At 28.1% G+C, this 26,173-nt stretch overlaps 1 protein-coding gene across 2 annotated transcripts in view; it reads left to right on the forward strand.

Moving 5' to 3' along the window:
- Window positions 1-111: 111 nt before the first annotated feature.
- LOC107446515 (retinoblastoma-associated protein) overlaps window positions 112-26,173 on the forward strand; it is a 54,151-nt gene continuing 28,089 nt past the window's right edge. The window contains exons 1-11 of one of the 2 annotated variants that reach the window (XM_016061190.4): window positions 112-330; window positions 2,779-2,926; window positions 3,740-3,795; window positions 7,759-7,836; window positions 9,647-9,778; window positions 11,427-11,668; window positions 12,812-12,891; window positions 17,235-17,303; window positions 18,839-18,951; window positions 21,280-21,403; window positions 23,016-23,189. In XM_016061190.4, the coding sequence (XP_015916676.1) occupies window positions 2,801-2,926; window positions 3,740-3,795; window positions 7,759-7,836; window positions 9,647-9,778; window positions 11,427-11,668; window positions 12,812-12,891; window positions 17,235-17,303; window positions 18,839-18,951; window positions 21,280-21,403; window positions 23,016-23,189 (1,194 nt within the window). In that variant the 5' untranslated portion in view covers window positions 112-330; window positions 2,779-2,800. Of the gene's footprint in view, window positions 331-2,778; window positions 2,927-3,739; window positions 3,796-4,944; window positions 5,001-7,758; window positions 7,837-9,646; window positions 9,779-11,426; window positions 11,669-12,811; window positions 12,892-17,234; window positions 17,304-18,838; window positions 18,952-21,279; window positions 21,404-23,015; window positions 23,190-26,173 lie in introns of both variants that reach the window. The other variant, XM_043042736.2, reaches the window with a different exon arrangement.

A 26,173-nucleotide genomic window follows, 5' to 3' on the forward strand; every position in this document is an offset into this window, starting at 1 on the left:
TACTATGAACAAAAATAAAACGATGAAACACCTAAGAAAAACTTTGCTCTAAATATTTGTTACGTTTTCGCCGTAGGCGATGAACGGCGAATCTTTTTCTTGTTTTGGGTTTCGAGCGCATTTTACTAACCTTGTGCACTTGTTTCGCGCGCTTTTTCAGTGGGCTCCCGTGCATTTCGTAATGTGATTCGTCCAAAATAGTTGCTAATCGCTGAGAATATGTTAATGATTGCACTATATTAGTAGTGTGTTAATATAAACAACATCAAGTATGATTGCTGAATTGTGGATTATTTAGAAGTTTTAAGCTATTATTTTCAATAAACCTCAGTGAGTTAAAAATCAATAATATTTGTAAACAAAGATTTGTATGCATATATATTTCTCGCTTCTTCGATTTCTTGCCGAAGGGGAAAATGTTTGGGAAACGATTATTAATGAATATATATTTGCAATTAATATCATTTTTATACTAATTAATACATGTACCAATTATTCATCCATAAATATGAATTTTATTTTCACCCTTAAGAAAATTTTCCGACGAGATTTTAGTTAATTTTTTGGGAGTAATACTATTTTTATTTAAAGAGGTGCATATTTGTTCGAAAATAGTTCAGTTGCATTAAATATTGGGTGTTTTTGATATGTCAGATTTAGGTGCTGTGTTTTAGTGTTTATTATAAAGAAATTTTTTATTAATGTAGTATTGGGGAAGGGGTTAAAAAATTACCAAGTTCAGCTTTCCTAAAAGCATCAATTGTTGTTTTAATTTAAGAAAAGTTGGAAGAAAAAAAAACTATAGTTCTTTTTAAATGTCTCTGTACCATGAATATTTTTAAAGAGCAATATTATTTTAACAATTGTTTCTTGCTTTACTTTATGCTTAATGTTGAATTAAGTGGATGTTAGGAATTGCTTGCAACCCACTCTTTCCTCACTTTCTGCATATCTTGCATTCATATTTGCGTTTTTAACGAAAAATAAAATGCTTAAATACAGTGCTCTCTCTCTATATATTTTTTAAAAATTATTTTATTTAGTTAAAAATTCTATTATGTTCTTTGTTTTCATTTTAATTTCCATTATTTTGTTTTCTTATTTAAAGGTTTTAATGTAAACTGTTTGTGTATTTGGGTGTTGTAGACTTTAAATTAGGCCCTGAGTCTGTTTACTTGATTTAGTTATGTAGTCTGCTTACTTAAAAATTTATAGTTTATTGTAGTTAGAATTTATATATTTTTCATTTATTTTCATGTGATATATTTATGCTTTATAAAGTATAAGAATAAAAATTCTCTTGCTGTTGATATTAATGTATCATTTTATCATTTATTAATAGTTATAATCAAGAGAGCTTTTAATCTAATATTTGATAAAACAATTTAATTGAATTGCATTCATAATCTATTCATGCATTTTAACTAATTGTATAATTTGATTATCATGTACTAATCAATCAGAATCTTAATATTAACTGAAATTTTTGTTTATTATATGATTATCATTAATTTACAGTCATCTATTTAATTGCTAAATCTTATAGGTTCCATTTATTTTAGTTTTTATATCAAATTTGTACTTATATGTTAATATATTTAAGAAAAGTTCTCATTTTAATGATTCATAATTCAAGTTTTGTTACTTACTTTCAAAATCTCTTGATAAATTTAATTTTATATTTTATTTAATCATATATTTATAGAGAGAAATGGATCTACAGTTTAAAAAAAGAAAGGATCTATATAGGTTTTAGATTTTAATTTGACTCTCATTCCTTTATAGTTATCTAGTTAACTGAAGAACCATATAGGCTCTATACATTTAATTTAATATCTAATCTGTAGTATATTAAGGCATTTAAAAGAATTTTTATTCTAATGGTTCATAAAACAAATTTAGTTACTATTAGTTTAGTTTAGTTTCATCATCTCTTGATAAATTTTGAATTTATATCCACAGAACTCATTCTAGGCAGAAAAAAGGGCAGGGTGCAAAAGTTTAAAAAAAAGGCATTATTATTCTAAAAAGGCAAAAAACATTGTCAATAAGTAAAAAAAAAGTATACTACCAAGAATTAGAGAAAGGCAACTTCATCCCTTTCCTCAATGATGAATTCTTTGCTGGACAACTGAGAGACCCCTGTTGAATTTTTCTGCTCTGCTCTGAGAGAGGGTGGAAGTAACTGCAAACTTTCAAAGACAGGTGCAACAAGGGGGGCGTGATTGCTGTTTTTTGTTTGCCATATAAATCTGTATTAGCAGTGATGACAAACTAATAAAAAAGAGTTTAAAATAACAAAAGTATAAGAAATCCATTGTAGAGTTTGGGGATAAAATGAAGAAGGGTTGAGGAAAGAAAGGACAAAAAGAGTATGGAGTCTATTACATCAGGGCACTAACTTACTTCAGGGGGTGGGCAACAGGGTTGATCCTTTTGACTAAAAAGGCAACAGGGTGCTGTGCCCTGATTACCCCTTCTAGAATGAGCTCTGTATCCAATTAAATGATCATGTATTCAAGTCTAAAGTGCATCTACAATTAAAAAAAAAAGATCTGAGCTTTTATTCTGGTGATTCATAAGGAAAGTTTAGGGAATTACATTAATTATCTATAAAAAAATTTCAATTGAATGTATCATTTATATGAATATTTTTAATTTAAGGTTGATTTTCAGTTATAAAAAAGCTGATTATCAATGAAGTTTTGATTATTATTTATTAAGTGTCCATTATGAAATTTTACCTTTATATTTAATTTGATTGTGCTTTACTTACAGTCTGTTATTTAACTAAGAATCTATGGATTTCTTACTTTGTGATTTTCGGACATTTCACTCGGATCTGAAACTGACCGAACAGCTCATTGAAGAGGCTGTGAGTTTTTTAAAGGAAGTGGCTCCAGTTTATTTACAACATGGAAACAAAGTAAACTATGAAAGTTTTTTGTTTTTGCATTAATATTTGCTTGTTTTTTATATGTATTAATAATTTTATTATGTATATATTTGGAGGCCATTCATAAATGTCACATTTTTTCAATATTTTTGACTCTCTCCATCCCTTTGTCTGAAAGTGTCGCGCTTCACATTTTTCTCCGCCCCTTTTTTCGTCAATGCCTCGCTATATTACAGAAACATACTTGCAGTTCAGAAATAAAACATATACTGTAGATCATTATTTCATAGATCATCATTATTATTTAATTTTTATCTTCAGCTATGTGTTTTAATGACATTTGTAACCTTAATAGCAATGATTATGTGTATTTTTTTTTGCTGAATAAGATAATGAAAATTAAAGAATGGCATAAAATTATTTCATGTGTTGATTTTAAATATTATTTTAACAAAAATTTACAACGTTAATTGTAGTCCTTGGCGGACACTATACATCTCAAATATTTTATCTATATTTACATTTCAGTTGCTTAACAATGCTGCTGTTTAATTCTTAAAAATCATGAATTTCAATTTCATAAAAGGAAATATGTGATTTATTTGACTGATAGGATAAGTAATTATTAAAAAAATTGAGTTATAACAATCAAAGAATAAAAGCAAACGTGATTATTACTAAGCTTATAGAAAATTAAAAAAAATTTTAAAATAAATTTTCAGATTGGTTCTATGTATTTGTTTCTTTTGCAAAATAAATAGCTTGCTATATGAAGAATATAATTTGAAATGAAGTTTTGATAAATATTTAAATATTCACAATAATATCATTTATATCTTACAGATTAACAAGAAAGCTCTCTTTGTGTGTGCAACATTCATTGCTGCTCAGGATTTATAGTAAGATAATTTACTTTTATCACACTTTAATCTTTGTTTTTTACAATACTCTCACGTTCAGGGATATGTCCGGGGCAAATTTACTGCCGTTAAGCGGTAGCTTCACAAATTCAATTTTAGGAAAAACGGTAGTTTCACAAATTCAATTTAAAGAAAAACGGTAGTTTCACAAAATACTTTTAACATATTTTCGAAAAATATTTAAATATTTTCGAAAATATTTTCTTATTTTACCATATTTTTGAGTTGATTTTTTAATAATATTTTTAAATTTCACAAATTATGTCTAAATTTTCACAAAATAGGTACCTTTAAAAAAGACCTAGACAGACCCCTGATGTTTGTTTTATCAGTTTTAATTTTTATAAATAAATGTAGGGCGGATAACAAGAAGTTTTTTGGTCCTCATTCCTAGTTACAAGAGTTAATCAATTACTCGCAGACAGGTTTTTATTTGACAATTTGTGTGCACAGAAAGTGACGCCCAGTGGCTGAGTGGTCGCGCTTCCGTGCCACAGGTCCTGGGTTTGATCCTTGGGCCGGGCAAGGTTGACTCAGCCTTTCATCCCTTCAGTGGGTCGATAAATGAGTACCATGCATGTTTGGGAACTAAACACTGGGGGTTCTGCGTTCGGCTGACCACCTAACCGGAACATCTGCTCCTTCACCCCTGAGCCCAAGGCCAAGAAAACTGAGATGGGCACAGTAGGCCTTGGCCCTCTATGGGCTGTCGCGCCACTGAGTTTAGTTTTGTTTNCATAAATTGAATAAATTTTTACTAAATGTAGTCCTTGACGGACGCTATACATTTCAAATATTTTATCTATATTTACATTTCAGTTGCTTAACAATGCTGCTGTTTAATTCTTAAAAATCATGAATTTCAATTTCATAAAATGAAATATATCATTTATTTGACTGATAGGATAAGTAATTATTAAAAAATTGAGTTATAACAATCACAGAATAGAAGCAAAAGTGATTATTACTAAGCTTATAGAAAAAAAAAAATTTAAATAAATTTTCAGATTGGTTCTATGTATTTGTTTCTTTTGCAAAATAAATAGCTTGCTATATGAAGAATATAATTTGAAATGAAGTTTTGATAAATATTTAAATATTCACAATAATATCATTTATATCTTACAGATTAACAAGAAAGCTCTCTTTGTGTGTGCAACATTCATTGCTGCTCAGGATTTATAGTAAGATAATTTACTTTTATCACACTTTAATCTTTGTTTTTTACAATACTCTCACGTTCAGGGATATGTCCGGGGCAAATTTACTGCCGTTAAGCGGTAGCTTCACAAATTCAATTTTAGGAAAAACGGTAGTTTCACAAATTCAATTTAAAGAAAAACGGTAGTTTCACAAAATACTTTTAACATATTTTCGAAAAATATTTAAATATTTTCGAAAATATTTTCTTATTTTACCATATTTTTGAGTTGATTTTTTAATAATATTTTTAAATTTCACAAATTATGTCTAAATTTTCACAAAATAGGTACCTTTAAAAAAGACCTAGACAGACCCCTGATGTTTGTTTTATCAGTTTTAATTTTTATAAATAAATGTAGGGCGGATAACAAGAAGTTTTTTGGTCCTCATTCCTAGTTACAAGAGTTAATCAATTACTCGCAGACAGGTTTTTATTTGACAATTTGTGTTCAAAGAAAGTGACGCCCGGTGGCTGAGTGGTAGCGCTTTGCGCTCCAGTGCCACAGGTCCTGGGTTTGATCCTTGGTCTGGGATAGGTTGACTCAGCCTTTCATCCCTTCAGTGGGTCGACAAATGAGTACCAAGCATGTTTGGGAACTAAACACTGGGGGTTCTGCGTTCGACTGACCACCTAACCGGAACATCTGCTCCTGCACCCCTGAGCCCAAGGCCAAGAAAACTGAGATGGGCACAGTAGGCCTTGGCCCTCTATAAGCTGCCGCACCATTGAGTTTAGTTTAGTTCACAGATTTTTTTTATATTTTATCTAAGTCTGTCTACAAAGCTAAATACTTAATACTACTAACTAAATCTTTAATTAATGGCCATTAAAGATGTTATGAAAGCAATTAAGAGGGGAGGGGCTTGTGGGGAGGAGATTTGTAACTTTGTACGAGGATTGTCCATAAAATAAGGTTCCTAACGAATTTTCACAATGAAAAACATGTTTATTGGCATTGAATAATACATGTTTGGAAAGCTTAGACTTCCCTCTTTTTTCCCGGCATAATCGCCGTTTAGATCAATGCATTTTTACATGCGGTGTACCATCTTCTTTATGCCTGAGTCGTAGAACTCTGCTGCCGCTCCGCGAAGATAGCTTAAAACAGACAGATTTTGCTTAAACTTGTTCGGCTTTGGCGAGCCTGGATGCTTCCACTAGCGGGATTGTTCTTTTGTTTCCGGTGTCATGTAGTGGACCCAGATCTCGTCCCCAGTGACAACAGAGTCCAAAAATTCCTTGCCATCGGTTTCGTAGGCATGAAGAAATTTGCAGGCGGCTTCCGCATGTTGCCGTTTGTTGTCATAGTCATCTGTCCGCATTTTCGGAACCCACCTTGCCCAAACCTTGGCATATCCTAAGCGGTCTCTCAAAATGTTGTGAATGCAGGACTTACTGACAACAGGGATCATCTCGCTGAGGTCCCGAACCGTCACCCTTCGATCTTCCAGCTTTGCTTCTTTCGCAATCGCTTCGTCCGAAAACGATGGCCGGCTAGAATGTTGTTCGTCATGGACGTCTGTAAGTCCGTCTTTGAATTCTCTGCACCATTTGCGCACATGTTGCACACTCATACACTCTTCCTCGTACGCCTCACAGAGTTGGGAATGAATGTCCACCGGAGGAACGTTTTTTGTCCTTGACGGACAAAAACAACTCACAAACAAATCACAGAGCGTAATTCGCACCTGCCGTGAGAAACAAATGGAAGCTCCATCTTTCACGGCTACCAAGACAAGAATTAACGTTGTAGATACCTCGCCGGGGCGGAAACTGGGGAAAGGGGAGCCAAGTTACATGCCAGTCTCAATAAATCCCGCTTAACAGCATTCCTAGCGTTAGCAGCTCCTTGGGAACCTTATATTATGGACAACCCTCGTACTTTCAAGGGTGCAGACGGATTTTTATAACTGTTATTGAACAGCCATCGCTGGGATCCTAACCCGGTTCACCTCGTTGGAAGGCAAACGCTCTATCCCCTGAGCCACCACATCTGTGTTTTTTGGTATTCCTGTCAAAAGAATCACTATAGAGTTCTATAAAAATGAAAAAAAAAATTTTAAAAAAGGAGTGATTTTCAAACAAATTTCACCAAAATGAGGTGGCAACAAAAGGTTTGAAACTAGTTACAAAAGTGAATCAATGTGGGTAGAAAGTTTTTTACTTGAAATTTTGTGTTTGCAGAAAGTATTTCATTTTATCGAAGTCTGCTCAGGAGAAACTTTTAAAGGCAAACTCTCTTTTATCTCCATTGTTATTTTAAAGATAAGAGAAAAAAAGAGTTAAGATAAACCTAGAATGAGTAATTATGTTTCAAATGCTGGAAAAAAGATTTCAAAATATCTTATGAAAAATAAAGTTACTTCTCCACTCCATGATCTCCCCATTTTGATACTTGTTTGCATTTTGATACTTAGAAAAGATTTTTTACAGCATTTGAAACTTACTGGTTTATTTCAAGTTAACTGAACTCACTGTAAACTTTAAATTTCTTATGTAGGTGAAAGAGAATTTGCAATGAAAAGTTACTTCAGCGGTATAGTGTCCTCTTAAAGGCTATAGTATTTATAATATGTCCTTAAAAAGAGTATAAAAGACTTTTTTTATAAATATACATTTAAAATCAGTTATGTTATTAATTTTTTCTGGTAAACAAATCCTTCAAAGTAAGTTACTAACTTTCCATCTTTGTTTTGATTATGTGATTGTACATTAATACTTATTTATATTGATTTTAGTTCTAAAGGTTTGAACTCTAAAAAGGATACCCTCCCTCAGATAACAGTTTCAAAACTGCTTGAAAAAGCTGATATTAGGTAATTTATTTTTGATTTCTTTATCTTATTGTCTTATGCTCTTGATTATCTTTAAAGCAGAAAATCTATGGTCTTCATTTAATTTTATAGCTGTTAATTTCTAATGTTAAAATACAGTTATTATCTTATCACCTGAATACTTCTAACGAAAGTCTATTCAAAAGTATTCATTTTTTTTCCGCACATTGACTTAATGTTTTTCTTACGTTAATTTTTGTAACATGTTCTCATAATTCTGCTAAATATAAAACCATGAAAATAAAGAAATACTCTTTGTACTTCATGATTTCTCAGAACATGTGATATTCTATCCTGTAATAATTTGATTGGATTGAATGTTGGATTGGTCTTCATTTAATTTTAAAGCTGTTAATTTCTAATGTTAAAATACAGTTATGTTATCATCTGAATACTTCTAACGGAAGTCGATTCAAAAGTATTCTTTTTTTTCTTCCCACAGTGCTTTAATATTTTTCTTATGTTAATTTTTATAATATGCTGTCATAATTCTGCTAAATATTAAACCATGAAAATAAAAAAGCACTCTTTGTACTTCATGGTTCCTCAGAACATATGATATTCTATCCTGTAATAATTTGATTGGATTAGTCTTCATTTAATTTTAAAGCTGTTAATTTCTAATGTTAAAATACAGTTATTATGTTATCATTATTTTGAAATACTGAATGTGTGTTATAGTAAAATATTTATAAATAATAAATGTTGTATTTAAATAATCAACTTTTTTGAACATTAAATTAATAAAGCAAAACAATAAGAATAAAGCTCAAATAAAAGTACAGAAATGGACATAACATAGTTACGGTTCTATAAGGGTGACCTGAGGACAGTGTTTAAACCTAAAATGACAGAAAAGTAACAAGACAAACATCTGCAAAAATAAAAATAGATGGCAGATAAGATGCAAGTGTGAGATAGTTGGGCACGGTAATGTCTTTACGCATGGGCTCGCCCAGGGGGCCCTTGAGAATCTTACTTTTTATAAATAGTATTAAAAAGAAGCTAGAAATAAACAACATTACCTTATATATATTTAAATATAAATATATTCTATTGTATAAAGTGTGAATTTTTTTTTCTGCAAATAGTGATTGATTACCATGCAAACACCAATAATTTGAATAGTTTATTACCAAGAAAACTTATAACGGCAACCAAAATATATTTTTCTACGTTCCAATGAAAGTTTTAGGTACCCGTGAAAGTTTTAGGTACTTTGGCATTGAAAAATGTTTCGATAACAGTTCATTCAGCAAATTAATTTGACAAAATAATTCATACCTTTTGAATTTTTTAATATTTGTTATATCTTTACGTTTATTTAATTTAATTATTTTAATTAAATTCCATGGTTTGGAAAATTATTTTATTATTTGAGGTTTATAACTGGTTAGCATAATTTTTTTTTAAAATTATGCATTGTTTAAAAATGCTTTATTTAAGTCTTTGGGGTAATAAAAATGTGTTTAAATTTGTGAAAATTATTTAATATCTTAAAAATTAATTATTTTATGTATGTGAATTTTTTTTAGCTTTTTTTTAAACATTATGCCATGTTATAGAGATCTACAACATTTTTGTGTCCGGAGGCCTTGTATACTATTAAAACAGCCATGGTTGGACAAGGACCTCATAGTACAAAATGAAGAAATTAAATGTATTACTGTTTGTCCGGTTAAGATCCTACTGTTACTTTTCTTTATTTATGTTGTTTTGTTTTATAATCACAGCACAAAGTATACCCTATCTTCATTTAGATTGAATCACTTATTTATTTTTTTCTTTTTAGCATTATGGATTTCTTTTCTGTCACCCGTTTTCTAAAAACAAATTACAACCTTAGTGAGAAAGCCAAACTATATTTCATAGCACTAGAAAGAAAATATTTAATTGTTATTGCTCTTTATGACAAGTTTGAAAGGTATGACTATTTTTTTAAAAACTTATTCATTAATTTGACAAAAAATTTACTTTTTAAACAGTACAATAAAAACTAGAATATGTCTTCTAGTTTTTATTTACGTATTTTTTGTTTTGTTTAAACAATGCTTTTTGTAGCTTTTTTACCAAGGAAAGTAAAAAAAAGTCACAGTTAAAGGGTCTTGTAGTTAAGGCAAAACTTTTTTAATCTATATATATCAGAGATGATTGTGCTCCAAGGTCCAGATGTTTCAAGAAATCATGAATCACATTTATGTATAAAAATTCTGTATAATTTATTTAAAAATATTGGAACTAGAATTCATACCTGGCATCTCTTTCATTTGTAAATATTTTTTCTGGTAGAATAATAAATGTGATTAGAGATAAAAGTAAACTTATACATAAATATTAATTTTAAGTTTTGCTGCATTTAATTTCATTAGAATTTCATGTTGTGAAGATATCAATGATTTAAATTTATAAAGACTATAATTTTTTGAAATGCATCACGAATGATTTTACTCAAGAAAGTTTCGGGATTTTTGAGTTCGGCTCGCAATCACCCCTGATATATACCATCTTGCTGTAAAGAATTATGTAGGCTTCAGAACAGGCAAAACAACTTAGATATTTAAAAACTTATTTATCTTATTTAAAAAGTGCCCATTTGAAATGTTTTTGCCAGTATCGATGAAAATTACTTGATGCAGTGAATAATTCTCATAGTATGCAAATCTCTATGACTCCAGATAATGCTTCTTTGGAGCCCTTTGTCAGAACTTTTTTGAGCTATCTGTGACAAAACTCTCTAGCACTAATATCTTTTTTCTAGATGTTTTTAAACAAACATTTATGTTACTAATTTAAAATAACAAAAGCAGTTTACAGAAGAAAAAAAACTATATATATACCTATATATATTTAATTGAACATGTAATAATTTTTTATTTTGATATTATGGGTGATATTCTCGCATTTTGTTAGGGAGGATAATGCACAAACTATTTCCTTCTCATTTTGCAAATAATCATCACAATAAAAAAAATAATAATTTAAAATTATGAAAGACTTAGCAGTAATTGCTGAAAAAAGATTGATGGCGAAATCACACGAATCGGACTCTTCAAATGCGTGTTTCGTTTCAAGATTAGGTTGTTGTAATAAATAATATATGTTACAAAAAGCATCAGATTTAAAAACTATGAAGAAATCAATAGCAATAACTGCCAAAAATTTGATAGAATTGTTGCCTTAAAAAGAAAATACTCAAATGCATGATTCGAATTTTCCGCATCGTTTGAAATATATCGGGATATTTAAAAACTACTTGAAAATTAATATCTATAACTGCCAAAAATACAATCGAAAATACAAATCCGTTCATACTACTTATAAAAATATTTGTTTCTTCTTTTTATTTTTTTATTTAAAGTTTAGCAACTTTTTTATGGAAAAAATTCATTGGTTAAAATCAGTTTTTAACAAAATGAAAGATATTTAATTGAACCCTCAATTTTCAATGTATCTTCTTGGCTTAAAAAAAAAGGTCATTTTTTAAATTTTATTTCGCTTCTTCTGTATCATAAAATTAGGCTAAATGTACATTCATCTTCATATTTTGAATAAAGTCTATTAATTCATTATAGTATGATGGGAGAAATATTTTACTCCAGCATGGACGTTGGCCAAACTTCTAAAAGTAATAAAGATTTGAAAGTGAATGCAGTACTAAAGAATCACAAAGTTCTTTGCTGGATGTTGTTTATAGTTGCAAAAGCTAAAGTTTTATGGCATAGACAAGATTTACTTGCAACATTCCATCTACTTCTATGTTGCATTGGTGAAATAATAAAAATCACACCTTCATTTTTACTCCTGCCTCCATTTGGTAAGAATCATTCTCACTTATGATTGCGATGCATATATTTTATTTCATAAAATGCTCATAGCTTTTATGCAATTACAAATCTACATTATAAAATCCTTCGTCAGCTATTTAATTTTTTGCACATTATTTTCACAGTGAGTATTATGTAATCACTATGGTATTAAATTTTTTTTAAAGTTATTTTTAAATACATCTAATTTTTAAATGATTTTCTTCGACTACATTATTCTAAAAAAATAAATCTCACTTTGGACTGATCATTAACCCACTCTTCCCAGTAGAAACACAGCAGTCAATGATCAGATGGGTGGCCACTTTGATCAGCTTGCAAAAGGACCAAAGTGATATCGGTCCTTTTAAAACTGTTCAATCGGAGAGTGCTTGACTTAGCATCCAAGTCTTCGGGCTATCAGAGCACTGAAGCCATCCCCTCTGCAAAAGATTGGTGCAAGATTAGAAGGCTGTGGAGCTGAACATTTGTAGTCGTAAACCCAAAATTGGGTCGGCTGTTCAACGATGGATATATATATATATAAAAAAAACATCCATAGGGGAACTCAAAAGCTTGTATTTCATTTTATTTTTAAAGGATGTATGAATGACGCAAATGGAATAGCAATCAAAATTTCAAGCATGTGTGCTACAAGACGCAATTTATGTATGACTGATGAAAATTTCATTTATATAAGTTTATAGTTAGTTCTGCGACTGCTGTTTTAACAACAAATTTTGCATTAATGATTTCATAACTTAATAAAATGGCACCATTAAATTAAAATTTATTAGTTCGTTTTTCAGAAAGAAAAATATTAACATCACATTTTAGATCAAATTTAGGTTTTTTTACCTAATATAATTTAAATGTCTTGATGTGTTTATTTTAGCAAATTTTTAACCTAGAAGAAAATATTTTACCTATTTCACATTAAATTTCACCTCATGTTCAAATTTGTTATTAAAATTAAATAATGTAATTAAATATTTTTTTATTATTTATTATTTTACATAATTTAAAAGAGAATAATTATTTAATGCTTCAGTAAAATTCATATTATTATTTGTATAGTAAGTATCTAATGTAATCTCGTTATATTATGCTGTACTGTAGTTTTATTGACATTTTTATCATTTTCTAACTTGTAGATAGTATTGCTGGAAGAAGCGAAAATCCTTTAACAATACTCGAAGCTTTGAGTTCCCATTTCAAGACTGACTTTGAAGAAGTAAAAATCAATCTCATTTTTATTATTTTCTTTCCTAAGTCTAAGATATTAAGTAATACTAAGTTATATAATAATTAAAGTGATTTAAAAAAATTACTGTTGTAGTGTTAAGTTGAAACAATATAGTTTGTAAAGATATTTCCCTAATATTTTAGCAAAAGGTGCATATTTTGCTCAATTTCTTTGGTTTTTTATTCTATTTATTATGAGTTAATTTAAATTTTAAAAAATCTTTGTTGTAAAATAATTTTACATGGTGCATAGCCTTTTTAAAAAGTGCTTAATGGTGTTTATTTTCTATTTTTGTTTTTTAAAAGCCCTTAAAGGTGCTTTTTACATGGGTGTTTTTTAAAAGTGCTCAATTTTCCATTTTCGAAAAGAAATTTTTTTTTATTTGTCATACCTATTTTTGCCATGTATTGTACAAAAGCGTGCTTTTCACATTGTTCTATTCAATGTTTTCACAATACATTCAACCACAATCTATTTCGGTGTACCGTCGGTCAGTAGCGTATGAAAGTGCTACTTGTTTTACATGTTTGATGAAATACTTGTGAGTCCGCAAGTGGTTCTACTGAGCTGGGTTTGCTGAGTTTCTCTCATGTGCAACTCTACTGCATTTTGCAAGGTATTCTCAATTTCAGGCTTCATTTTCCACCCTATGATATCAAACCGAAAAATCTCTTGATCATTTTATAATAGCTAATATAATATTTAAAAAAACAAGAGTTCTTTGTCAGAAACTAGTCATTTTATTATGATCATGTAAAGTCTTTTTGCATTCTGTTAATGTATGTAGTGCTTAAAAAGTACTTTAAAGGTGCTTATTTTTTGTTAAAAGATTTGGCTACTCACCCTATTTCAGAGATGAAGTTAGTGCAATGACTACCACTAACAGAGATATGATCCATTTGACTGAACTGTTGAACTAGGTCATCATTTGAATATTTATTAAATAGTAGGAGGATGGCCTTAGAACAGGAAATTCTGAGAGAATATGGAAAAAGGCAGGGTTGGGGTTTTGGACGACCTAAACTGGTTTTGGACAGGACACGTGGGTTTTACTGTCTTAAACTGGGTTTTACTGTCCTAAACTGGGTAATACTGTCCTAAACTGTCTTAAAGTTTCCAAAACCTTGAACTGTGGTAAAAGGTAAAAATTCTATAGGTGTAACCATTGTACACATAATAATTACATGTATCAAAAAATATTTGATATTTTTTATACAATTTACTATAACTTATTAGAAGAAAATAATGTAATATAATAGGAAAAGGTTTATAATTTTTGAAGCTCCACAATTCAGTGAACAACAAAAGTGAATACCTAATCCTTTAAATATAAATATGCTTTTAATACTGATAAATAATATTTTTGCATAAGGATAAGTATGGCAATATTAAAAAATAATAATTTTTCTTAAAAAAAAATAATAAATTTGTTCAAAAATTAACCTTTTATTTTTCACAATAGTTTTTTTTAAAAATTTTATAATTTCTGCATCACAGGATAATAAAAAAGACATCTATTTTTAAAAAAATTGTTTTTAAATATAAATATATTAGTTTAAATTGAAAATACAAAATAACTGAAAAATGTATTAACAGTTTTGAAGGGCATAACATCAGTTTCAGTTACTGACACTGGTGATGTATCACCACTATGCTAAAAGAATTGAACATGAATGAAATAAAAGTATTCTTGAATAGTACTATAGATAAATAAACCTGTTTATGACAAACCAACCACTTAGTCTCTAATATTTTAACCTGTATGGCAAGGCCAAACTTCAGTTATGTACTTATTGAATGAGAGGACCAATTGAACTTGATTACTGATTAATCTTCCTTTGTTTAAATTGAAGAGTCAAACAATATTAATAAAACATTATACTTTTAAAAACAAATATTCTGTAGTAGATATAATTATCAATATGTTATTAGTTTTATGTTTATTTTACCTCTTAAAACCAGATAAAATTGTGACATAATTTGAGTAAAAGGGTTTTGGACAGGACGGTTTAAACCAGGGTTTGAACCGTGGATTAATCCATTCTGTCCTTAACCTTGCCAACCCTGGAAAAAGGAAATTTTATCTCTGGAAAAATCTAGAAAATGTCAGAGAAACTAACTAAAATATCCAAATAGCCTGAGAAAATGAATTAATTTGAGTTTGTAGTACTTAAGTCCAATATTTTTTCTAAAAAATAATAATTTTTTTACAAAACAAAATTTTTAACAAAATTTTTTTTTAAAAAACTGTTTTGTATTTTGAACTGTAATGGCAAATATAAGTGTTTTAGAATATTTATTATCTATGAAAATAAGGCATAACTGAAAGATTAATAACAAAATTTATTCCAAAGGTTATAAAAATCAAGGAAATTTGAAAAATCAGTCAGGAAAAGTCATGGGATTTTTTTTTTCTGAGTGTTTGTGACCACCATGGGTACACACATGCAACATTCCTGACCCGACATCACAGACACTTGGAAACTTTCATGGTTCTAAAAAAATATTTTGATAGAGGCCCATGTGTCTTCAACGCTTTAAATTGCTTCAATGTCTGCTTTAAACAATGTATAATTGCTGTACAATATAATTTTTAAAACCTTTCATTGTATTGCATATACCCAATCAATAAAAGTTTTTTAATCTGCTGCATGACATCACTGACTAGACATATCCTATAAATTAGATGAATATTTAATATTTAAAATGTTGAAAGTGTTTTTATATCCATAGTAAGATTAAAAAAAAAATTATCTGCACACACAATACACAAGTATCAGCAAGCTCATAGTATTTTTTATTTGTATTAACGAACAAATGTACATTAAAAGGTTTCCTGCTGTCACCATATTTGTTTATTTTTGTTGTAAAGCGATAGTCGTGTCCAGTTTGCTTGTCCGATAATGATGGGATCACTAATTTTCGGGCTAAATGAGCAGCTTTATCTTTTCTCTTTGGTAGCAGCTGCATATAACTAAACTACCTTCTTCTACCTAGTATAAATTATGATTAGGTTCTCATCTGCTTCTTATTTTTTCCCTCTGCAAACGTTTTTCTAAGTATTTTTTTTTATTTTATTTTTTTTGTGTGCGGACACTTTAAAAAAAAATAAATATTAAAAAAGTATCTGTAAAATTGGAGAATCTCTGCCAATGTGTCCGCGCATGTGGTGCACTCACGCGTCTACATTATCTTACTACGATCATACCTAAAGGAATATTTTTATTACAAAAGACCTTATTTTTCGAACTTCCCTCTTGTAATTTAATTTTTCAACTGTATAGTAGAAAATTTACATAATGTTCTATAATTTACATAATGTTTACATAAAGTTCTATAAACTGCAATTCTATATAATCTACATAATTTTTTTTTTTTAATCTTTAAAACGAACTAAATTTGATAAGTTTGAGCTATTTTATTTCTAATGCTTCTGTTAATTCCTTTTTTTACCCTTTAACCCATTTTAGGCCTAGCATATAAATTTTATAAAATGTGGTATTATTTTCATTGAAATATGCTTACATTACATTCATTAAGAAACACAGAAATTTCATGTATAAAAAATTATATTTTATATTTAAGAAATAAAATGAGGCATATAGGCACCATTCACCAAATCAATGAACAAACCATTTAGTTGAACGATTGTTTTTTTTTTTATCACATTTGTTTTGTTTATTTTTTTTTACTGTCTTGCAACTTTAATCCATCATAAAAACATAATGATAAATCTCAAAAGGAGTAATTATACATTTTCAGAAAATTTCTTTTGCCAATAACCGTTTTAAGTTTAAAAAAAACTTTTAATCGTTTCAAAATTTCTCAACAAAAAGTGTTTACTCCAATTTAATAACTGTTAATTTTTGGGTGTCTCAGGAACCCTTGACAATAGCAGAAAAATAAAATTACTGAAAAATATGACTCACAGTGTTAATAAAAAATATTTATTGAAGTGGTGCATTGCGAAAATGGGTTAAATATATACTTATGTGCATATTTTTTTTGTTATATAATATTTTTATTTAGAAATTATTTTAAAGCATTGTTACTGGTCTACTCCAAATATATATGGCCATATTTAGAAGGTAAATTGAAAGCTGTTTGAAATTACCTGTATAACATAAAATTCTATATAACACAAAGCTTCACATTTTGAGGTTTGCATTATAAAGATTTCCACTGTCTGAATACTTTAAATATCTAAATCATATATTAATTTTAGAATCTGCATTTTAATTATAATGTTATCAATATTTAAATATCTTGAAAAAGTGTAATATTTTAAGTTTTTCATTTATTACAAGATCTTATTTATTTATTTTTCTTAGGTGAAAGCTGTAAACAATGGATGGTTGCATGTTGCCGGTGAATTGATGGCAGAAAATAGTCCTATAGAGGTTTGTTTTACTTATATTTTTAACTGTTGTGTTGAGTATATGGATGTTACAGAAAATTCTTTGCAATTTTTATACGACATAAAATTAGAATTTTCAATTTTTGAGTGGGAAACATCCAGGTTTACGGTTAAAATTTTAATATCTGTTTGAATCAAACATTTTATATTAAAAAATAAATTAAATTAATATTAGTTAATTAATATTAGTTAATGTTTAATTAGTTAATGTTAATTAATTAATTTTAAATTATATTAAATTTTATATTAGTTAATGTTTTTCCAAATCTAACATTGAAAAAAAAATAAATAAATGAATGTGCTAAAGTGTAAAAAATCAGTTATTCTACTAATTGTTTAGCTAATCTGCAAATTAATTTACATGATGAAATTAAAGTACCAAAAATTTTTTAAATTACCTAGTTAATCTGCAAACTATCTAGATAATTTTCATATTATCTACTAGGAACTCCTTAAAGTGAAAGATTTTTGCTGGAAGAACCGCAATGTTTTTATTCACACTTAAATAAACATAGCATTATTTAATTATTTTTCAATATCCAAAGAATCAAGTTACTACAATCAAACAAACAGCACATTATTTTATAAAATTAAAAGCTGAAAAAACTAAAATGCAAATAGTTAATTCTTGAAAATATCAAGAATCAAGTTACTACAATCAAACAAACAGCACATTATTTTATAAAATTAAAAGCTGAAAAAACTAAAATGCAAATAGTTAATTCTTGAAAATATTATTATACTACTATGAAAATTAATTAATTTATTTTTCGATGTCTAAGAAATCGGGACAATGATTACAATCTGTAAATTAGGAATGAGAGAATCAATTTTTTGAACTTAAACAATACAATGCAAAGGCCATTAATATAACCACATGTTGATAAGTTGCAGAAGACTATTGATTCTGCACTTTAATATATAGTTCTTGTTTATCTGCCGTTTAGCTAGGTAATGTGCATATTAGCTGCTATTATATTATATTATTAATATTAAAATTATTATATTATTCATATTAAAATTATTATAATTATTCATATTAAAATTCTTGCTACATAGTATAAAGTAACATGTTTCAAATAGATTTAATCAAGATTTTACTCTGTGATAATAATGATGATGTTATTTTAAGCTGTCAAATATTAGTTTAAGTTGCTATTAAATTAGTCATTATTGTGTTGGAAATACAAAGAAAGCTAATAATATTTTCTCAAAATTAACATTTTATTGTTATAATGGGAAATTTTTACAGTCAAAATCTTAAAAATTTGATTATGTTTCTGATGTGTATTTAAATAATTTGGTATGTTCAAAATGATACAGTTCTAAATTAAAAGTAACTTTGTGTTTACAGGGTTAGCAGGAGTCTTTGTTCTTTTTTTTCTTACAAACCAACTCTTTTAGTTTTGAAACTTTATCTTCGATACTTCTAATAAATTATGCATTAAAATTTTTTTTCATTGGGAATAATTTTTCTTGCTCAAAATTGCTTCATTAAATTTAAAATTGTTTTTCCAGATTAAAAATCTAGAGCTTATTTACTCAGACTTGTATGCTCAAAATGGTGATATTGATGAAAGTGGTTTCCTAGTCAAAGATTGGCATCTATTACCATCTGTATCAGAGAATATGTAAGTTCAGAGATAGATTAACCAGAAAAAAAGAATGAATTTTCTGTGATAAATGTTTAAAATTTTCAGCCATTAATAAAATCTAATCATTATAAATTCAGCTTCCTTTATAAAAATATGTTTTCAAAAATCCATTCATTATAATATTTAAACATTTCAAACCCAAAATTTTTTACAATTTAAGATATCACCTAATCTAATGCTCTATACCCTGAGCCACCATGTCTATGCAGAAGGGTTTGAGCAATGCTTGTCTAAGGCACTAAAATCTCTGTATTTCCATTTTTTTTTTTTTTAAAGCAAAGAAAATATGTTTTTGATAGTTTTTAGCGCCCAGCATATTATTTCTTCTAAAAGATACTTTTTAAGTAATTTTGTTGTTAAAATTTTTTTTTTAATTTGCATTTATCTTGGCGAAGCAAAATATTTTTATCTGTTTTAACATATTTGTCGTGAGTAATAGAATATTTTAACCACCAGACCTTTATAATATGCAGGCATAGTTTTGAAAAATTTGTCACCATTGCAGAAATGTTTTTACAATTACTTAAAAAGGGAAAAAAACTGCCACTTCACAGAAGAAAGTTTGTCTTTTTCGAATTCTAGGGTAAATTAATTCATATTTATGCATTTTCGTGCCAATGCGAAAGTGATTTTAAATTACATTCCCATTATTTGAAATCACACTATCTTATTTAAGTTATTCTTATCTACGCTATCTAAGATCGCACCTTGTGTTTTGTATTTTTACGATTCAATATCCAGTTTCTTATTCCTGCGATTTAAGCGCCATTGTTATGATTCATGTTAAAGTTACTTAAAAATCTTACATCGGAATTCCTATTCACTTGATTATAAAATCAAACATTGAGATTATTGACTTCTTCGCGAGAGGAGTTCTTTCCATAGACAAACTATAGCTTTGTGGACGTAAACAGTGAAATTTGCCTTTAAGAAATTTCTATAACTTATATCTACTATAAATTTTTTACATTATTTGTTTAATTTGCTAAGAGATTAAAATTTCAGAAGTTAAGCCAACCAAAAGTAATTAATTTGTTTCTCGCTAGTTCTAATGCTGCAGAAAATAATACGTAAGTTCATATTTGGTGTTTTTAAGTATTTGTATTTAAAAATTATTTTGAAACATTTTTAGATTAATCTGTTTCACACAAATATTGCTTTATTTATTAAGTTTAGGGAAAATGATCTATATATAACACGAAATTCCATTAAACACAAACCCCTAGCTTTTGATGTATGAGCTATATAGATATTCTATTGTACATTAAACGTTTAATGTACACGCATAATGTACTAGCTTGAATATTTAAATAAATATTATTCAGAAGTATATGATAAATATCAGTTTAAAACTCTTTTTGTCCTAAAATGTTCAATTTATTTTTATTCTGAACTCCTTTTTTAAACTTAATTCAAAAATCTGTTAGCTAATGATGAATTAAATATCTATTAATTACTATTCGAAATTATGAGTTAACATAATACGTAACATTTCAAGCCTATTTAATGGCAATCATAAATGGAAAATATTAGTTTTTGTATTTTGATGGCTATAAAATTCCCTATGTGTATAGTACATAGTGCAACAATTATCATGAAATTTATATTTTGTAAAATCTACTGGATTTTTTCCTATGTTATCAGCTATGTACATGCAAATTTTTAAATTAACTTTAAAATTTTAAGGATATTTTACTGTTGAACTGTCTTTTTATTAATTTATCCACCTTTTAAGATAAAATATTTATTGTTAGGAAATGAACATTAAAATTGAAAACTTAGTTTAACAACGCAGAGGGTGATTCACTGAAATATTTTGTATTGGAAATTATTAATACTCTTATCATTAATTTTATTACGGTATTTCTTATTAAATTTGTTTGTTGTCCTAACAATTTCCATTCTTTTTTAGAGAATAGTAATTATTTATTGACTAAATTCTGTTAATTTTATTTTTTAACAAATGCACTTATCAAATTGCCCTATAAAAAAGTTTTATTAGTACTTGATGCATTATCAAATAATTATATTCTTAGTTTAACAATTGTTGAATGATTGAATCCTTGTAGTAACTAACTAATTTTATTAGTTTTATTATGCAAAGCCAGCTTTTCATGATATATTTTAATTTTTTTCTTCTTTCTAGCTCTTCTATTTTTATTATTACTTGATGCAATATCAAATAATTATATTCTAGTTTAACAATTGTTGAATGATTGAATCCTTGTAGAAAGCGCTTTTTTAATTAGTTTTATAATGCAAAGCCAGCTTTTAATGATATATTTAAAAAATTTTTTTTTCTAGATCTTCCCCTCGTAAATTTTCCTCTATGTCTGTGAGGAGAACTTTAGATACAGCTGAGGCTCTAAATACAATTTTGATGTCTGCTGATGATGATATAACTCAGAGCCTCAAACTTTGTTTACAAGTAAAACACATTTTTATATTATATAATTTCTTTACTCAAATTGTTCTTTAAGTTAGCTAATAAAGAAACTGTCATGTGTGAAAATTTTCTGCATTGTATATAAATTACTCATCTTTTAAAGTTTGAGGACAGTTAAGGTTTTGACTAATTAGTCAAAAACCTTAGTGCTTTAATGTATACACCATTGATCTTCTAATTTATACATATTCCCAGCAGAATTTACTGTGTGAATTAATTTATTAAAAAAATAATGATGAAAGAACCCAATCAAACCCTTAAAAGAAAACTTGGAAAAAAATCCAGTATGTTTTGTTTCTGAAGAAGCCTGCGTTTTTTACAACCATGATTTTAAACCAAAATGTGGGATGACGCACTTGTTACTACCACCTCCCTAGCAAGTGTGACATCATTTATGGATGGCCTCTATTTTATCAATTAACAATTTTTGTTCCGTTATGTTAGTATGTATACAAAGAGGCTCCCATTTTTGATAATTTAGTCTTCGAAACACAATTATTTCTCACTAAAAATCAAGGTTAATAATTTTCACTTGTGAGATGTGTTAGTCTATTTTTCACGATGCCCACAATACATTTGCAGCTATCAAAAGTCTTGTTGCAGAGTATCATATACAATCCTCCTCCTGAGAATAAATGTTTGGTATTTTTACAGTATGTACATTTGATTTTCTATATGAATAAATCCAGAATTATAATAATTTAATCATTGAATTCTATTAGGCAAGGTAAGATAAATACTTGTCTCACAACCTTTAGGAATCCGACTAAAATTTTATTTTATTTCGTTAGATTTGTCTTTTATTTTGCAGTATTTACTTTTAGCCAGGTGTTAGCTGATTAAATGTTTTTTATATATATATGTGTGTATTTTTAGGATGCAGAGGAATTGAAAACCATTTTTTTTAATGAAATTATTTGCATTAGACTTTTTCACTACTACTGTTTGATTCTACTACATTGAATATGCAATAATGTTTATTTTTTCCACTCTGCTGTCAAACTATTTATTTTATTTTATCTAATCATCTGTAAAACCTAGCATCTGTAAGTAGCAGTTTTATTGCTGCATGAAAATAATTATATTGGTTTTTATAAATTATCTATTTATGTAAACCCAATTTATTTTGTAATATATAAATTATCTTTTAACTACTGTTAAAAATAATTGGATAACATTGATAAAGAATTGTAATTTTTTTTTTTTTAATTTGTAGTTATATATGAGTAGTTGTTGTGAAAATAAGTTTTAAAATTGGTATGCTTCACACTGTAAAAATAAGATTTACTGTTACTCATTAATAACATGAAGTTTTATTTTTATTTCAATAATTCGAAAACTTGTAACTTATTTTCAATAACCATATCATTTTTGCAGATGTCATTATCTGCTTAAAATTTCATTAAATTAGAAAGTAGGTGTATCATTTATGTTTGATTTTTAGATATTAAATAATGTATGTATTATATTTTACACTGACACTTATAAGTATAAAATCCAGAATATCCATTTTTGCAATTATTAAAATAGACACATTGTATACTGAAGTATAATAAATTTCAGAGTAACTGATATTTTTTCTTATTCTTTTTAGAAATGTAACTTTAATGCTTCTTCCTATATAAAGGAATTTCTCAATACATCGAAAATGCTATTCGTCCATCAATTTGTGAAAGCCCATGAAGGTAGTGATGAGAGTTTAGCTGAAAGAAGATTTACTCTAGCTTCTAGATTCTATTATATCATGTTGGATGCATTGTTAAAAAAAGTAATTTAATTTTTTTTTTTTTTTTACATGTAGCTTGTTTATTTTCTTCCTCATTGGCATTACTACTTAGGATAGCCCCTAACCAGCTATACCATCCACTTATTTATGTTTTTATATCACAATTGAGTCAGACCATCAAAATATGGACTGCTCTCTCTTTTGAGTTTGGGTTGGTTTTGGCCAGATGTGCATAATATACAAGAATGTGCAAACACTGTTCATGGAAAATTTTTTAATATTTCTTAATAAATATATATACATATTCAAATGATCCAAATTACCATATTCTACCCCACAATTAATTTTTGAAAATTCAGATACAAGAACAGAAAATCTGGTGGGTGAAACCAGTTTTATATCGTTAGAAAACTGCTAAATTTGAAGAAATTTTTTTCAATTCTATTTTGACTAATCCTATCCTTTAAATATAAATTCAGTGCTTGATCTCTTAAGCAATTATCATATTGTGTGATCATCTCATAACTTATGAATTCTTATAAATTAATGAAGTATGCAATTAATACTTAGAAAAACAAACGAAATAAGTTATAGTTGTTAAGGAAAAGAAGCCGACATAAAACAAGCCTAACAGCTGTAATGGTAACTTGCCATCTTGTTTATAAACAACCAACTGGTGCTGAGGTTATAGGTCAGGTGATTATTATCGGCAGTCTTCTATTGCTCACTTTTAAAGCATTTTATTCTATATTTGCTGTTCTTTCCTAAATTCCATTCATTGGAGAACACTTCCAAAAATACTTCTTAAAATTTATTTCTCAATCATGACATGGATTTTTTTCTTTTTCAACCAAGTTTGAGTTGCTTAAGTTAAAATAAGTCTATTTAGACATTTGTAAATTGTTTCCTCAGTTCTTGTGGTAAACTTTAACCTTAAATACTTTTTTCAGACAAAGAAATATTTTTTTAGTGGATGTGATTTTGTTATGCATTTTAGCTGTTTTATTATTTTGTAAGTTATCAGGAGGTCCAGTGACTGAAGGATCCCCTTCCACAGATCCAGCGTTTTACCCTCGAACCAGGTATGGTTGACTCAGCCATTCATCCCTTCAGTGGCTTTCTGGTGCAGTTAATGAAAATAGCATTCCTGTCTTGTTCATGCTAATAACTTTAACCATGAACTATACAGAAAATATCGACTACCAAAGATTGTAAGAGTAATAAAATCTTTCTAAATTAGTTGGCAGTGACATCTATCCATGTGAAAACTCAAACCTTACTAAAAACTAATATTTTTAAACATGGAAACAACAAAAAAAAAGAGATCAATCCATATACAAAATGATTAACTGTGGTAAGATGTAAAATATTGTATCAATTTGCTCATCTTGGAGAGAGCGGTTTGAAAAGCATTGACTTGCACTTGGCTGTAGTGCTGAAGAAGTTGATTTAGTTGAAGTCTCCGCATTTCATTTTCTAAATTTGACCCATTAATGCCTAAATTATGACTTTTGCAGTGATTATTTGCTTATTAATTATGAATGTGGGGAAAATCAACTGGAAAAATACACAAAATTCTGCTTAAAAATTTTTTATAAAAAAAAGGTTAAATATTCTATATTATTTTACTGACTACGAGGATGAGAGGTAGATGTTGCGTAAACAATCACCTCTCTTGATCAGCTATAATTCCATTTCTGAAAGTGCACACTCTATTCCTGAACCTTTGAAAAGAAACATAAGGTGCTTGCTCTCCATGCCTCCTTTCGAATTGTTGATAAAATTCATGACTACTTTGCCTTTGACTGTTAAAAAGAACATAACCCTCTGCTGTTTTTCGTTCAATGACTCCATTATGCAATGACACAAAGTATAGAACAAATTGATTGACATTTGCTTCAGCTTATTGTTCTTTTTGTCTAAAAGCAACTACATTTTAGGTCTATCTCCATTTTGTAAATACTTTTTTTGTTTTGTCGTATAGGTCAAAATTAAAAATTTGGATGCTATTAGTAAGTGGCCAGTTGTAACAAGCACATTTAGGAGTGGCTACTTTTTAAAGCATTTGGCCTCTTTTTCAAAAATGTAAAATTTTGAATAATTAAAAGACTGCTATCAATGTAAGGCATTTCTTTAGAAGCATTTCTTCAAATATGGTAAGTACTACAAGGTTCATTTCTAAAATAAAGAAAAATTTTTAGTAACAAGTGTGGAATAAAGTAATTTTTGGATTATATTAAATTCTTAACAATTCCAGATTTATTAAAAAAAAAAGTCATGGTGAAATGCATATGGAGTGCTTTTTGTGTGAAAAAAGTGTCCATTAATAGAGAATTTTTTAATCTCCATTTGTTATATTTAGTTGCCCTGTGGCTGATGGCAACCATGTATTTTGTGCTATATTCCTAAAATGGGTATTTTGGCATGCTATTTATTTATTTTATTTTATTTATTGATACAGGGTTGCCACTCCACAGGCGATTAAAAAATCATCTTAAATAACAAAGGAAATGCCGGGAATTTTGAATTTTTCCTAATAAGCTGGGAAATACAGGAAATTTTTATTTCTTATTTTCTTCTTTTACAAAATGTAGACCTCTTAAAGTGGCAAATTATGGATTATTTAACGATAGTTCAGCTATACTATACTATTCCAGTTGCTGTATTATTATTTTATGTATGTTGAACTTTCTAAGTTTTTTCTCTAAGTTTCTAAGTTCTATTTCTCTAAGTTTTTCCAACAATTAAAACTAGTATTAGTTATCCTTATATAGCTCACACATTTGCACAGTGATTTTGTGTTTCCTCTTAATATATTATTTATAATATATACAGGGAAAACACAGGGAACTTTTTTTCCCTAGATTTGAGTGGCAACCCTGTTATATTAAGTAACAACTTTATCTCTGAGTGATGTTATTTTTAATGCTTTTTCTTTGGAAAATTACTAATTAAGTGTTTTTTTCCTTCTAAATATACAATATTGTGAAATAAAAAACAACTTTGTATATTAAAATGTATTATTT

Source organism: Parasteatoda tepidariorum, chromosome 4, assembly GCF_043381705.1.
Source record: "Parasteatoda tepidariorum isolate YZ-2023 chromosome 4, CAS_Ptep_4.0, whole genome shotgun sequence".
Classification (NCBI taxonomy): Eukaryota; Metazoa; Arthropoda; class Arachnida; order Araneae; family Theridiidae; genus Parasteatoda; species Parasteatoda tepidariorum.